At 40.1% G+C, this 16695-nt stretch overlaps 1 protein-coding gene and 1 pseudogene across 2 annotated transcripts; one reads left to right on the forward strand and one right to left on the reverse strand.

Moving 5' to 3' along the window:
- Positions 1 to 21: 21 nt before the first annotated feature.
- LOC146454906 (uncharacterized) lies at positions 22 to 11022 on the forward strand. Of its 2 annotated transcripts, none has more exons than XM_085094896.1 (5): positions 22 to 493; positions 2016 to 2451; positions 4229 to 4468; positions 5711 to 8895; positions 9257 to 11022. In XM_085094896.1, the coding sequence occupies exons 1-5, from the start codon at positions 112 to 114 to the stop codon at positions 9484 to 9486; spliced, it is 4473 nt and encodes a 1490-aa protein (XP_084951022.1). In that variant the 5' UTR covers positions 22 to 111; the 3' UTR covers positions 9487 to 11022. The 2 variants fall into 2 exon arrangements, with proteins under 2 accessions (XP_084951022.1, XP_084951023.1); XM_085094897.1 differs by having other exon boundaries at positions 2019 to 2451.
- Positions 11023 to 11765: 743 nt separating this feature from the next.
- On the reverse strand, positions 11766 to 14703 carry LOC146454907 (uncharacterized; annotated as a pseudogene).
- Positions 14704 to 16695: the final 1992 nt, after the last annotated feature.

The following is a 16695-nucleotide window of genomic DNA, read 5'->3' on the forward strand; positions in this document are numbered from 1 at the left end:
GCGCTATCAAACATATCCGGTTTTCGAAGAAAGGACAAGATTGCTGAAGCATTCGATTATTCCGAAATTTTATGTTGTTGTAAGGAATTTACGGGGCTTATTGTCTCAGACATGGAATATTTAGCCCCAGAACACCAAGATCTCGCGACAAAAGGACTCGATGAACTACGAGGAAAGCTACACACACCTCCACAAAATGTTCTCGATAATATCAAATCGAAACCGGAAGAATTTTCGTTTGCTCGCACCTTCAGAATAGCACAGGAGTACACCAACAGAAGCCTGCCAACAGCGTCTCTTATTTGGGAGTATCTTCTGGGAATAACCGAAAACAAGGGACAGAAATTCGCAGTTATGAACAAGTTCTTTCACGTGCAGATCGCAACCGGGCCCTGGAATGCCGCTTTAGAAACAGCTAAGAATTTATTCAACGAAACCATGGAGTCTTCGCTGGATAGTACGAGTCGAAAAGCGACTACTGAAGGAATCATAGGTGGGATAAGTTCAGTTTTCGGCCTTCTCTAGTTTAATATGAAGTGGGATTTTTCGTACTTCCGGTTATGACATTCTGCTTCCGGTTACCTCACTTGAAAGGCCCTATCCACACTGATAGCTACTAATGCGTTTTCAAAAGCAAAGCAAAATATTTTCATCCACACTAGCTTTTTCGCATCGTTTTCACCTATCCTGACACTAAAACGCTCAAAAACGATGAAAACGACTGGGACCTGGGATTGCGCATGTGTTAACATCACAGAACCGTCCACCATCTTGAATAGATCCTCCGATTTGGACTGGAGCCGATAGCAGGTGACGGTTTTTGCGTCATTGTTTTCAAAAGTCTGTCCACACAACACTGCCACACAACCTGTCCACACTAGAAACGGAGCGTTTTCAAAAGGCTACACTATTGAAACCATTTTTGAAAGTCTCCTTTTTCATTGGCGTTTTAGTGTGGACGATAGGCGAAAGCGTATCAAAAAGTATGCGTTTTCAAATGAAAACGCATTAGTATGTATTGGGCCTTGGAGTAGTTGGCTGACTATTCAAAAATCTCAAACTCGTAGCAGGATTCGGTGACTACTTAGAGAGGTAATACAGTGTAATTTATGGATGCCAAGACTGATGCTTTATTATGCGGCAATTACTGCATGGAACCAAGTCTGACTCGCAACTGAACACAAATCAGCTGGAGAAACATTCGGCACTTTGCTAATTTTAGAGTCTGTAAGGAAAATCGTGCAAATTGTGTGTCATGATAGCCTGCTTGGCTGGCGGTTTTGTTCGCTTGGGGACAAACGTTTTGGCGGCGAAGAGACGCTATAACAAGCGGCGAATTGACCCCGCAGAGTCTCATGTAAAAATGTTGGGGGTAGTCATCGTACCACTACCTTTTAAGGGAGGGGAAATTTATGGATGAGGGGTGATAAAATCTAAAATTACCGGCCATTTTTGGGCATCGAGCCGAAAAATATGACAACAACTTGGAGCTACATACTATAAGTTAATAGATTTGAAATCTCTAAGGACCGTGTAATAGGTGAAAATTAATTTTGAGCCTCGCCAACAGAACAAGCTTCTCAAAACTTTTGCCGATATGCTCAAAACTCTCCGACGATTACACCCATCATTTTTATACAAGAGTCCTACCCTCCTCAGCCCGTATTCCCTTTCTATTGTGTATTCCCAGACAAGATCCATATCTCCCCCACGGAAGGGATTTTTTCTAAGCCTCCCACCCCACCCCTCTGAAAATTCTAATTTCACGTCATACTTTCTTTTATTATAATTATTATTATTATTTTTTTAACTTTGAGGACCCCATTCCTTCCCTCCCTCCCCCCCCCCCACTCTACCCAACCCACCCTCCCCGGAATTTCCGTTATCAATATTTTCAGGAACTACGTATTTTATGTGTGCTCTTCTCAGTCTATTTGCGGGCGGATAAAATTATCACTAAATGTTATTTCAGCTCTGATCTCATTTTCTTTGACTATGATCATTATATTTTGCAGCAGATCCATCTCTGATAGGAGAGCAATTATTTGACGCTTGCATTAATTTAGGGTCAATACGCCGTCTTCTAAAAGAACTTCACGCAGCAGAAGAATTGTACAAGAAAGCCTTGGAAATTGCTGCATCTGTGCAGGAGTTTGACAAAGAGGCCTTCGCGAAAATACATCTCGCAATGTGCTTGTTAGATCGAGGAGAGCTAAAACAAGCAATTGAAACTTATTTTAACCCTCTGATGATTCACAAATCTAGCTTGAGTAAATACACAAGGGCTCTTTATCTCCAGAATTACGGAAACGCCTGCAGGTCTGCGGCAGACTGGGGTAAAGCCAAAGAATACCTCCGCGAAGCATTGGAACTAGCGAAGCAACTGAGGGATGCTGGGCTTGTTTCGCGTTGCTGCGGAGACCTCGGAAATGTTTTTAGGTCTGAAGGAAGGTACTGCCCTTTCAGTGTGTTTAATTTCATTTGTGATTCGTTCTGTTCCAGGGTTTTTTTACCCTTGGTACTCTGGTTTTCTTATTTCCATAATTTAAACCAATTTTCTTTTTTTTCTTTTTTTTTTTTTTTGTAAGGAATCTGAGGGCCACAGTTTTTTCAGTGGTTTAAAGCGGCCTTCACACGGCAAACTAAAGTTGGCAAACTCGTGTTGGCAAACTCAAGTTGGTGTGTGTGAATGGCACAAAAACAGTCGGCAAACAAGTTGGTAAACTTAAACTTGGTAAATAGAACTTGCCTCTATTCTCGCCAACTTTTTCATCAACTTTTTCGTGTTGGTAAACTCGTATTTGACGTGTGAACGGTTGGCAAACGTGTGTTGGTGACTGTCAACCAATCAAAACACGCGCTCTATTCATGTAATTGCATGACACTTCACAAAATGGCGGACGAATGTGAAGACGAACGTGCAACTTTTCAATTCATCGAGGAAGTTCAAAACTGTCCAGATCGGTGGGACGAAAATGGAAGAACTAGCGGCGAAACTGGGGTTAAAAGGCGCGAAGCTCTTGGAAGAGCGCGTTGTACGCTCCAAGGGTGGGATTTCTACTGATATAAGGTTTCGTTCAAACCTTCTATTTTACCAGCGCTTTCTGTTTCTTCTTCGGCGATTAACATACAATAGGACCAAGACACAAGCGGCAACTCTTCGTGAGTACCACTGCACTACGTCGGCCATGTTGCAAATTTAGCGTGTTGTGATTTGACGCGCGAGTTTGACGTGTGAAGGCACGAGTTTGCCAACTCTTTGAAGTTCGCCAACACGAGTTTGCCAACTTTAGTTTGCCGTGTAAAGGCCGCTTAAGAAAGCCAACTTTAACTTTTTTTTATTTTAATGTATAGTTTAGATGTGATACTGTTATATCCGATAGATTTACTGGTATCTTTAATAGCCCACATTAGCTATCGAAAATGAGATAATGATAATTGACTTCTAGGCTACTTAACGTGTAGACCTCGACGTATAGGCAAACCCATCAGCTATCCACTGAGTAAACAGCGAAGTGTTATGGCACCGCATTGGTCGTGTGTTTATGGCGTCGGAGGTTCGATCCGTAGGGTTGTAGTTCAAGACTCTTCTCTCCCTTCGTGTTACTTCTTTAGACAAGGAACTCCACACAATATTTGTAACACAATGCTAACATCCCTACAAAATCAACATAATATCTATGTATTCACCTACCTAGGATAGGGTTGAAACACTGGCGGAGGTAACCCTAACATGGACGAACATTCCACCTAAGCCAAAGTAGTAATTACTCCTAGTCGATTCATGGTATAAAAGCTTCAACAACAACAACAACAACAACAACAACAAACTTCATTTTCCCCAGAGTCTACAAAAAGCCTTTACAATGTAGCACAGAAATAATAGGGATGCTGCTTACCTGAAAAAAACTTAGAGTTAAAAATGCCAGGTAGTCAGTTAACAGAAAAGATATTTTGTATGTCCAGGTCGAGAACAGAAAGAAACATATATACACATGCAAAACATGAAGAAACACAGTTCAGATAACCACCAGCAGACTACTAGTTGGTTAGGCTCCGGCTTTGTGTGCTGTTTGTGAATTGAGTTCGATTATCAAATAATAATAATAATAATAATAATAATAATAATAATAATAATAATAATAATAATAATAATAATTTATTGATATCCCTCTCGCAGCCACTACACTACTAGACCACAAACTACACTTCTCCGTCTTCGTTTCAGGTACAAAGATGCAGAGCGACTGCACACGACTCATTACAACATCGCCTTGAGCAGAGGAGACATGCATGGTCTGGCAATTGCTTGTGGTAACATCGGCTTCTTGAAATTTTACAACCCCGAGGAGTTCGACAATTCAGTGGTGTATCAGTTCATCGAATACTCGTTGGCAGAACAAGTTGGTGATTTTGCGCGAATGGGAATCACATTCAACAAGATTGGAAAACTTTACACTACATTGGGGTATGATGTGATAGTAGCGGAATTAAACCCCTTAAGATAGATAGATCGGCCTTAGGTCAGGAAACAGTGATGTTTACATTCCATAGTTGTCATGCAAGCAGTCTGCAGCCTCCATGTGGGGTAAAGGACGGCTGAACCTCTGAGCACGCATAGTTTTCAATGTTAAATTCAGTTTAAATGCGGGTACTCGACTGGCGTTGATTAAGGATCGATCTCTTACCGAGAGCATGATTAGAGTACAAAATGATCAACAACCTAGATTACTTGGTGCATTCTATTTGTCAAAACTGTCCGGCCATATACCGTTCAGTTTGTAAATGGCGTGCTCGATTTTGACAGGCTGATTCTTTAAGTTATTCAAAGTAAAAAAAAAAAGGTTTTCAAAGTATAGTATACATGTACCATTTTGAAGGTATTTGAAGCACTGGGGTTTATTAACCCGCCGTTCTGTATGTAAACTGACTTGTCTTATTGGCCAGTTCTGACGAACAGAGAGCGTCCATAGTGTCCGCGTGTCTTCTTAAGTCGGGTGTCGGAATTTTTTTTTTTGGCAGTTTTTATTGGTTCGCCGAGTCATTTCTCCTTGTTTGCGATTTTACACATGTGCTTATTTTGGTCTGTAATTTATTCTCAGCGCATGAGCATTGCTGTAAATGGACGCATCCATGGTTGGCTTTCCTGTTTTTACACAGTCTTTAGAGAACGCTTGCTGTAAGCATAGGAGCCATATTATAAATAGGCAAATCAAACTCACCCGAAAAGAGTGTAGTTCTGGCCCCAGTTGTTCAAAGGGTGGATAACTTTATCCAGCAAATGTACTCCAACCAATGCTTTGGCAAGTTTTCCATACAATCCCATTGTTAAATTTGACATATGCTTCTACTCTATTCACAAATTATAGGACCATCTGGAAAATCTTGCACAAATTTTATCTTCCAGATAGCGAACTATCCAGTGGATAAAATTATCCATCCTTTGAACAACTGGGGCCTGGATAGGATTCTTTGTGGCGGGATTTACCGACCTTTCGTTAACCTGAGCGGAAATCATCATCACCGTCAACAGCCTGAGATCACGTAGTCATAATTCGCTCGACTTCCGCTCGGGTTGTTCAAACGTCAATTAATGTCACCACAAACAGTTCTTATCAAGACTATAATTACCCGGGGGTGATCATAATTTACCTTGTTAAAGGCCTTTACATAGTAAACTTTAATTTTAACTGCTTTTGTTTCTTAACAGGTACTACGAGGAAGCCGTGGAGTTGTTTCAAATTGCTCTGGACCAAGCTCGAAAAGCCGGAAACGTTGCAGGTGAAGGAATGGCGTGGGGTAACTTGGGCACTGCTTACAGAGCCTTAGAGCAATTCGAAGATGCTATTGCTTGTCACATAAAGTACCGAGACAATGCAGAGAGGAGACTGGACATCGGTGGATTAGCTATCATGCAGCATCAGCTAGCCATGGATTACTTTCTGAGTGGAAAGTTACCAGAAGCGGAGGGTTCGATACTTAGTGCTTTTCAAACATTAGAGAAGATACGCTCCCAGCTTGGAGAAGAAGACAAGTCAAAGCTTTCGAACTTTGAAAAGAACCAAGCTGAAGCTTATGACCTGCTGCAAGTTGTGTTGGTAGCTCAGTGCAAGTACAAAGAGGCGTTTGTTTTGGCAGATGCAAGTCGAGGAAGGGCGCTTTCCGAAATTGTTCAGAAGCGTCTATGTGGCTCTACTTCCTCTGAGACAGGGGCAAGCTGCATTAATGAAGAATTTATAACGGAATCATTTCAAAATCTCCTAGACGTTAGCTTCAAGCTGTCCACAACCCTCGTCTTGTACTCTGTGGTGAAGGAATTCGATCAAACTGGAGCAGTCTTCTCCTGGGTGTATACTTGGGTGCTACAGCCTACGGGAAATTTGCATTTCAGTAAAACACGTCTCCAAGATGGGATCGAGACAAAGGTTGAGTTAAATGATGAATTTGTGGTGTCTCTTAGGCGATCGATGGGTCTACAATTCCAATCAGATGAGCTGAGTAAGATTCTTAGATGTGAAAGGCTTCTCAATGGGCCAAACGAAAAAAAGGCGCAATTGGCAATCCCCGCAAACGAGGAAGTGTTAGAATCGTTAAAGGGACTCGAAAACATATTTGCGACTGGTTTGAGATCTGACAGCCTGAGTCATTACTCTCCGTGTAGTATTCCGTTCAACTCCAAAGAAAAAGGAATACATGAAAGACCTACTTTGAAACTTGACTTCGACACTGAAGACGATGATCACAGTTTCGATAGCGAAGAACACAAACATAAACATTTCAGTGTAACTTCTGAACTAAAGCAGAACACTTCTCATTCGTCAATGACAGAAGCTATCGCCCTGACAGAATATCCTTTCGAGCCAATCAATGTCATTTCTGAGAGTACGCCACCTGGTGCTATCGATGTTGATATTGTAGATTCCTCAGACAGAAATTCAAAGGAAACGGTCAGCTCTGAAAGGTTCATCACCTCAATGCAAAGTGCAATTCACACCGAAATAAAAGCTGTCATACAACATCATCTGGCGCCAAGCAATGCCGTTTCAAAGCACAACACGACTGGTTCTTTTAATGATGCCGTTCCTGACCCCTCAGGCCCGACTTCAAACGGAACAGGAATGGCCACCTCTTCAATGGAAAGTGAAACAGAACTGAAGAAAGGTATACAAGATCCTTTGGAACTAAATAAGAACGTTTCTGAGCACCCTGATCTCTCTGGTCCAAATGCAAATCAAGCAGTAAGCTCTACGTTAGAGCTGGAGAAAGATAGACACGATCATTTGGCACCCAGAAATGTTGTTTCCGACGACACTTCTCCTGGTCCAAAGAGTGATGTCGTCACAAATCCCTTAAGTGCAAATTCAAAAGAAGCATCAAGCAGTGAAGTTCCCACGATTCCAATTGAAAGCCAAATTGATGTCCAAATCATGATTGAACAAGACAAATTAGATACTGTGGAATCAAACGGTGACCTTTCAAAGAGCAGTTCTAATAACCAAGGGACAGGTAATGATGGCACATCTGGTCGTATTAAAGATGCAGTGATTATTCCTTCTGAACCACTTCTTAAGGAAACAGTAAGTGTCGAAGCTTGCACTGTTTCTTTGCAAAGTTCCGATATTACGGAAATGGCCGAGGATTTTCAAAATTCTTTATCATTAAACCATGGCTTTTCCGAGCAGACTCGTCCTTGTCCGATGAATGATGTCGCGACTGATCATGATTCTTCGGGTGTACTTTTACTGGAAACAGTGAGCGTTGAAGCTTCCACTAATCCAATCCAAAGTGGCTGTCCAACCAAAATGCAGGGAGGTATACAAGATCCATTAGCAACACACAATGACGCCTCTGCGAGCACCATTTCAGCTGTGAAAAGTACGATGGTAACGGATACTTCAAGCATACATTCAAAGGAAACAGTAATCGTGGAGCCTTTGACCACTCCAGCGAAAAGTGCACAACAAATCGAATTGGAATATACATGTATACACGATCCTTCACTATCAGATAATGACGTTTCTGGGGAAACTCCGATGAATGGTGCCGCGACAGATCATTCAATTTCAATTCCCAAGGAAACTCAAAGTAGTGAAAGTTCCAAGAACGCAATTTTTACCGAGGAAAAGGAAGACAAATTAGATCATTTTGCACTGGATTATGACCTTTCAGGGAGCTCTCCTAATGGTCAGATAAATGATGACACATCTGTGCCTAGTGACCGTCATGTTGATCCTGAGTTGGCACCATGGCGACCAATGTTGAACCAACTTCACAAGATCCTGATAGAACCTATTGCGGATTTTCTTCCCCGCTCGGACAAAAATCCGCGAATTACTTTTATTCCTCAGGATTTCCTTCTCAAAGTCCCGTTTGCTGCCCTTCAAGGGACCACGGAGCATCGCTATGTTATCGAGGATTTCGTCATCTCGACAAGCCCCGCCATCCATTTCCTTGAACTGGCCTGCGCTTCTCGTAACAGGCCACAAAAGAAGAAATCGTTAGACATTAGTCTTCTAGCTGTCGGAAATCCCACAATGCCTTTCGCAGAGCTTCCACAGCTTCCCTCCGCCCAACACGAAGTGCGCATGATCAGTGAGATTGTTAACTCTGGGGATTCAGAACTGTTTATAGGAGCTCAGGCCAAGAAGAAAGATGTAGTAGCAGCCATGCCAAGGCATAAAATTCTGCACTTTGCAACTCATGCTATCATTGATGACTCAGACTCCCACGGTGATTTTAGCATGAAGGGACTCGTTGTTCTGGCGAAGTCTGGGAACGATTGTAACGGACTTCTTACAGCGGAGGAAGTAAGGAGCATGGAACTGAACGCTGAACTTGTCGTTCTAAGCTGTTGTGATACAGGATTGGGAAAAGTGACGGGAGATGGTGTGCTAGGTGAGTTAATATAGCTCTTTAGACTTCCTCGGTAATCCACTGATTAGTATGGGATAATGTCTTCAGTTGTTTCAAAACTACACACCATGGATATAGTTGTTCGATGCTCAAGGGCGTCCGCATGCGCCTCCCCTTCCGTGTTCTCCGTAAGATCCAGTTTTCTATATCCGCCGTTTAAAAGGAACCGAGGTCGAACTTAGGACGTGCGAGTTAACTCCGATCCCCGTTACCACACAAAGAAAGACCCAAGGTCCCCTTTTCCATCGTCACCCTCTCCTCCCCGCTCCGGGTCCTTAACAAATTTCAACATGGAGATTTGGTTACTAAGTTTGACTCTCCTAAAATTTGTTTTCCATTTCAGGTCTGTCACGCGCGTTTCTAGCCGCTGGCGCAGCTTGCGTGATTGTCACACTTTGGAAAATTGATGACCGCTCCGCCTCTGAACTCATGACTTCATTTTACCGTGAATACAAGACTTCCCGTGATGCTGCGGTGTCGTTACATAAAGCCATGAAAATCCTCCAAGCAAAAGTAGAAACCAGGAGCCCTCAGCATTGGGCAGCATTTTCCATTGTTGGTTCTACTGGATAGAGATCAAACTGTAACAGAGTCTTTGATGGCGATAAATCTCTGTAGCTACAATGAGCAATCATGAAATGATTTAGAGCTTTTCCCAGGAACAAAACGTCTGTAAGTGATCTTGATTTATTCAGTTGCAGTTGGAACTCAAAAATCGTTATTGGACATATCACGTCAGTTGTAGATAGGAATAGTTTACCAATTCCATTTCCCTCGTGTAAGCCAAGCGATTTCAGGAAATCCTCATTTTTATTTTTGCAGTTTCCAAGCTAACTCTTTTTCTGTATTCGAAAGGTTTTTTTTTTTTCTATCAACAAGGTTCAACAAATGCAAGACGTTTGGTACTTTTCGGTTACCAAGACGTCGATAAGGGATTAACTTCTACTCCTGCTCCCCTTTAATGATTAACAATAAGGAAGGAAGCCAGTGGACAAACTCAAGTGCATGATTTATATACGAGGTACTCTACATTTTACAATTTAATTAAGATACAAGTTTATGCCTATATATCAAAAGGGCCAGCAGGTAGCGATTACTGGCTGTTTTTCAATAGATATTGTTTTTAATAGATTTTTCTTGAAAAACCATACAGTTGCATCAGTTGCAATGATACAGCATGCAGTTTCTTCGAGCTAGTCACTGTACCCCCGTGGGGGGTTCTTTGGAACCCTACAGCCGTGGAGCCTGGCTAGCGTTCCTCAAAACCCCGAAAAGGTTAAAAGCTAAAAGCTTCACTTCCTGGTTGGACCTCATTTACTGCGAAAATCGTAAGACCAAGTACGATTTGTGATTATGCCCCCATCAGTTAGAAACTTCGACGTCCTCAACCTGTTCAAATTCCCGCCCTGAGGCCAGAATTAAAGAAAAAGGGAGGGTTAACTTCAATTAACTTCTTGTGTTTTTGTTCGCACCGCAAAATATAAATTTGTCAGATTATCTCTCACCGAGTGGGTTCTGATATAATCAACAATCATTGAGTCACTCTTTTTCTTCTTCTTCGCTTCGATTTTCCAAAGTTTGATTGTCTTATGTTATAACGACTAGTTCTTGGTCAGTTCATCAGTAGTCTGGTGTAATACCAAAGATGTCTTTACTCTAGAAAAATCATATTCTGTATTAGCCAAACGCTCTCCAGTTTGTCTAATTTCTTGTTTCTGCCAGCCATGAACTGAATTCCTTCGTCTGGCTGTCACGGTCTGTATGTTTAAATTCAAGCCCTTTTTGAAGTGGATAAGGGAATTAGTTTTTAAAGAAACTGTCGTACTGAGTACTTCGATTCGCGCTGACGAAGGGTAACGCTCGAGACAGCAGCTTTGGGATCTCTTTACGGTGGACAAATTACATTAGTTATCTGTTGATAAAACCAAAATATTTGGTTTGAAGTAGGCTTGTTTGGTGTGCCAGCAATGAGATTATTGAGTATTTTTGCAAAGCATTTTGAATGTGTGACACCAGACTACTGATTTGTTATTATTAGAATTTGTAAATATCCCGCAATTCAGCTTATGGCTGCAATGATGTTTATAATAAAGTATCTATCTACCTGGCTTTTATTATTATTATTATTATTATTATTATTATTATTATTATTATTATTATTATTATTATTATTATTATTATTATTATTATTATTATTATTATTATTATTATTATTATTATTATTATTATTTAAGATATACTAGTGTAATTGCGAGTGATTTTCTCTCTCAACACCCGAGTCCAATCCATGGACTTAAGGAGGCAAAGAGGGTTTTTACTTGATGGAGAGGACCCACCTAAGAAGGTGGGCTGTAGAAAGAAGAGTTATTTTCTGGAGTTCATAAATGTTGATTTTGCCAGGGATTTTGTTGGTGTAGTTTTCCATGTCCTTTTGATGGTGCCACGGGTTCCCAAAACCACCGGGACTGTTGTTGTTTTGAGCCCCCACATTCGCTCAACCTCGATTTCTTATTATTGTTGTTGTTGTTGTTGTTGCTGTTGTTGTTGTTCTTCTTCTCCTTCTTCTTCTTCTTCTTCTTCTTCTTCTTCTTCTTCTTCTTCTTCTTCTTCTTCTTCTTCTTCTTCTTCTTCTTCTTCTTCTTCTTCTTCTTCTTCTTCTTCTTCTTCTTCTTCTTATTATTATTATTATTATTATTATTACTACAGCACTGATTGCTGCTTAGCTGGTTTGCGCAGAAAACCTAGCTTGTAAAAGAAGGAATAGTTAAGTCTTCAAGCCTCCTGCATTTTTGGCTACAAGTAACAAAGAGTGTTAAGATTAATTAGTCTTAACACTAAATACAATAATACAATACAGTCAATACAATTTATTGTGCTCAATGCATCACAGATACATGTAGATACACAAACAACTGTAACTAACGTGGATAATAATTAAGATTAAATACAATATTATGTCGTCAAATGTAAGAGCCTCGACGCTAAATAAACCGGTTTCCCTTTGTAAGATCTTGTGCAACAAACTATTTACCTCAAACAAGCAGACAAATTTGCCAGTTTAAACTATTTACAATTTCTTGGATATTACATTCCTCGAAGTTTCTGATCAGATCGTCGCCTAATACTAATTACCAAGCTTTTCTGTTCAGCTAGGCATGCTTATTGAATGGATACTCAGACACCTGGTTCTTCCTTGGTATTCCGCATTCTAAATTCTATTTAAACGGCTCTATTCGGAATCTAACATGTGGTCAACAAATGGTAGCATTTTGCGCTTATTGCCTCTAACCAGTGGTAAGTTTCTCACTTAGCCTGTTAACAGACAGAAACTAAATATCCTCTTCCTTATTCTTCTCCAATCCACCACTGCGTTGTGGAATCAGCGCTTCCTGAACATCTATGTACATGATTAACTGTTTCGTATCATCCGAAGTTATCTTCGCCCCGTGGTAACTTCACAGAGCCTGCGTGGGGACTGTTAAACTGACAACCTATCTGAGATCCGTAATGGGAGTCAACGTGTGCGTGCCAATAATCTTTTTGGGAAAAGTGGGCCGTGCAATTATGGCAATTATAGCCTCTGATATTGATGTATTCGTACCTTTTGAATCCGTTGAAATCCAAACTCATGACGTCGATATCACTCAGTTTGGCTCTTAAGTAATCAGTGTAATTAAGTCCATCAGTGTTAAAGTTACATGTGGCGCGCACATGCGTGGAGTGGCTAGCAATGAAGTTCATCCGGGACTGCGATAAGCGAAACTTATTCCAGTTAAAGGAATTCTGATTGACAGGGTAGTCTTTATAAAATGGCTTGTTTGCAAACTCATTGTTGTTAGCCAAGCTGAAAGACTCGATCAGAGTCCAAATGAATCCGTTTTCAGACGTGTAATCGCAAAAGACTTCATACAATGACTTGCCAGTTGAATCAAACAAAAGATGCAGACCAGACTGGCTCCCTCTGTCCTTTTCAAGTTGATCCTTACAAGATGTAGGTCTACGTTTCTTACAAAGCTTACCATAGTATTCCGTGGTACAAGTGCAGTTGAACTTGTGTTTGGCGTGGTCGCATAACTCAGTGCACGTGCCTCCATGGGCGCACGGACTCTGGTTACAGCATTGGTTACTGCATGTTTGATCTGAGGATGCGTTGTTCACTGCAATCTATAGGATAAGACGGAACACATTTTAATATGTTTCTGTGGGATAATTAAGGTAGCAACAAGTAACTGTTGGAATAATGGTCAAGTAAATCAATCAAATTAGGAATCGAACAATTTTATTAACAGGAAAAGCATGAGCGTTTTGTTCTTTTTTATAGACAAAAAGTTCGAAAGAGATAGTGTTTTTGTTAGGCTCTTGTATGGATAGTATATTTTATAAATTTCGCCGTTCTTATTAGAGTATATACACTAGAGACGACAAAGTAGTGACTCAAGAACAACATACACAAATAAACATGGCCGTCTTAAATTTGAGTCTTCAAACCTAACGCAACTGACACAGACATCTGGCATCTGTCAATCGGCTGTTAAGGCTCTAGTGCTTGGTGTTTCAATTATTTCCAATCGATTTCAATTTTACTTTTCATTTTGCTTTTGTTTTTTCTAAAATTATTAATTTTCAAGAACAAAATTAAAACACCACTAAAATGCTTGAATGATGCTTAATATTTGGCTTCACTAATTGCTAGCATAATGTAAAAAAGCCAAGTTAAAAAAAAACGGACCTTAAGCTTAGGGTTGTCTTTCATTTGTTTTTTTTTGACGTCGTTCCAACTTCAAATATGCGTAGGTTGCAGGTATGAGTATTCACACCAGATGAAATTAGCGAATTTTGTTATTCAACTCAATGTTCACGAGACAACTAGCCCGTCTATGGAGCGCCAAAGGCATGGTTAGTGGGAGAAGTTTACTCTAAAACTTTAATAATTTATTTACTAACGAAACACTGTTGTCGAGTGATGGCGAAGTTAAGGCGATATTCCAGCCGTCTTTTACGATTGCTTGTTTAGTTCTTTTCTGTTTTTTTTTTTTTTTTGTACTTATGACTTTTCTTCAGCCGTTTTTCTTAAATTTATCTTTAATTTGAAAGCACTTTTTAACATCTTTGCAAGCGCTAGTGTTGTATAATTAACTATTGTGATATTGCTTTTGAAATGGGCAGAAGTTTTAACTTACATTCATCAGAATCGGTAACAAAAGCGTGGAAATTAATGACCCTTCAATATTTTGGTGTAATAAAAAAAATCCTCCCATTATTCGACTGAGGATTTAAGCCCTGGGCTTTTTAGACAAACTTTTTGTGTAGTTTAGCTAGTTAAAACTTTGCATAAGCACACAAATAGTGTATACTTCGTAGTAATTACTGATTATGAAATAATTGTTGTTCCGTTCTAGTTAATTCCTGAATTTCTCGTCTCTATGCCCTGTAATAGTAAAATCTCTTTTCATGACTTTATATTTTGAAAATGTATACTCAAAATCTGCAACAACTGCTTGTTTGTTCACTTGCACATGCGTACAATTTGAATAAGAATCTCGTTTTCTAGTAGCCATATGTTGTCGTTGCCGTTGCCGTCGTCGTTGCTTAAGCTCCACTACTTACAACTGGACAACACATCCGTTGACTTTTCATTCATAGAAACGTCGGCGCCATGATCTAACTATCCCTTACCCGGTTCACAAACTCATTATCCATATCAAAATAAGTGTATCCATCTTCAATGATGAAGTCATCTGGAGCCGAACTCCTGTCTTCATCCAGTAACTCACAGCGATTGTTCCACATTTGATATGCTTGGCACCTGCATCTCTCATCAAAGCATCTCACATGACAGTCAAACGTTTTCTTGACGGTGAAGTTCTTAAAGCTGTGACCCAGTATGGCACGATGTTTTATTCCTGTTTGGCCAAAAGTACCGCTACCCTGCTCACATTTCCCCTGACAATCTGCAGTGCCTAACTTCAGAGCGTGCAAAATGAGTAGCAATAGAACGAGAAGAACGCCCTTTGATAATTCCATGGTATAGCTTTGGATTCATCAGTCGTTAAGGCACATAAAATGATCGTAACCGTGATAAGTCAAGATTAATTTTGACATTTTCCTTGTATGATGCAAAATATTAATTACAATACAGAAGATTTATGTTTCCTGGAGGCAAGGCCTTTAAAATCTTATTAACATAAACTTCACCTGCCGTTGAACAAACTATGGGTGCATGAAATTCGAAGCGAAATGTCGGAAGATGAGAATCGATCGCAAAAGATCACCAACAAACTGAAAAACCAGTTTTCAAGCTTGGAAAAATCTTTATTAACTATTAAGCGTCTTTGAAAAATTATTTGAATTTGCACTCTAAATATTGAAGAAAAAATAATGGTTTGCCGTCATATTTTAACTAGATAACAACTAAGCTGTTTATTTAATATCTTTTTTCTGTTTCCAGGTAGAGTAGGAAACTGGGTTTAGCAAAAAATTCATCAACACTGTGAAGGATTTTATTTTTATAAGTGCTACGTTATGTTTCACCTCACCACAACGTTAAACAAATAAATAAGTGGAGAACTGCCAGCAACACCCAACCAGAATATTTACTCAGGGGGTCAAGTGGTTTTAGAGTCATATTTTTCTAGTAAGGTAAAGGTAAAGTCACACAAGAACCTAAGGGGCCCACACGGCCGGAGCTTAGCCCGGTTTCTGTAGCATGAAGCAACTGTGAGTATTGCTACTCCCCCCTGGATGGGATGCTAGTCCATTGCAGGGTTGCCCCCAGCGAGTATATCGCTGGTACCCATTTATACACCTGTTTCTTGTCTAAGGAAACAACACAGCAATGAAGAGACCAACCTGGCCTCGAACCAACGACCCTCAGGTCCTCCGACCGTCCGATCGAAAGTCCGACGCGCTAACCACTACACCACCGCGCCTCCACTCATATTTTATAGTAGTGTAGGACATTTCTTTTCCAAAATAAAGGACAATTTTAAGGAAAATTCTGAAAATATAGGACACAAAAAAGTTACATTCCTTTCCACTCCTCGTCACAAATAGACAGCTATGGCATCTCATGGTGCCAGGTGACTGTTCTAAATATTATATCTAAACTAATGTGAAATTAAGATTAGAGAAAGTAATTTATTTAAACACTTTTGGCAGTCCCTAGGCTGAATTACGGATAATTTACAAATTAGAATAACGGCAACGCAGAAAATGGTAAAAAGACTAAAACCTCACATTCTTTACTCAGAAACATTGCAACCACAAAAGATAGATACAAACAATCGCTAGTGTATAGCGTTGCAAAAAAAAATACATGGAATTTCTGTGTTGTTTTTTGTTAGCCATCACTTTACTTTTAATAACATTGGCCAGAAAAAGTCTCTACAATCTAACAATTTTTCCTTTACTTATCATTTTTGGGGGAAATTGCCCTTCCCTCTCGTGCAGACTTTTGTCAAGAAGCTCATGTTTTAGTTTACGACTCTCCACACTTCTTTTCTTTTCTCTGACTTTAGCCAATTCATTGGTACGTTTCTCGCTTAATCTTGAGGTAGTTTCTATCATTAGTTCTGCACTAATATCAGCCTTGTCGTTCAGCAGTTCCCAACACAAGAGAGTTTGTTTCTGATTCTAACTTCTTGCCTTCTTAAACAGGTTTCTTTTGGCAGAAGAAAAGTATTTTTCCCTTCAGAGCATACATTCCCTGCTTTCGTTTTGCACCTTCTGCTTTCTCCTCTTCTTTAATTTGCCTTTCTTTCCCACTCTGCTTCTTCCCCGAGC

Source organism: Pavona decussata, unplaced genomic scaffold, assembly GCF_977016875.1.
Source record: "Pavona decussata unplaced genomic scaffold, jaPavDecu1.1 SCAFFOLD_297, whole genome shotgun sequence".
Lineage (NCBI taxonomy): Eukaryota > Metazoa > Cnidaria > Anthozoa > Scleractinia > Agariciidae > Pavona > Pavona decussata.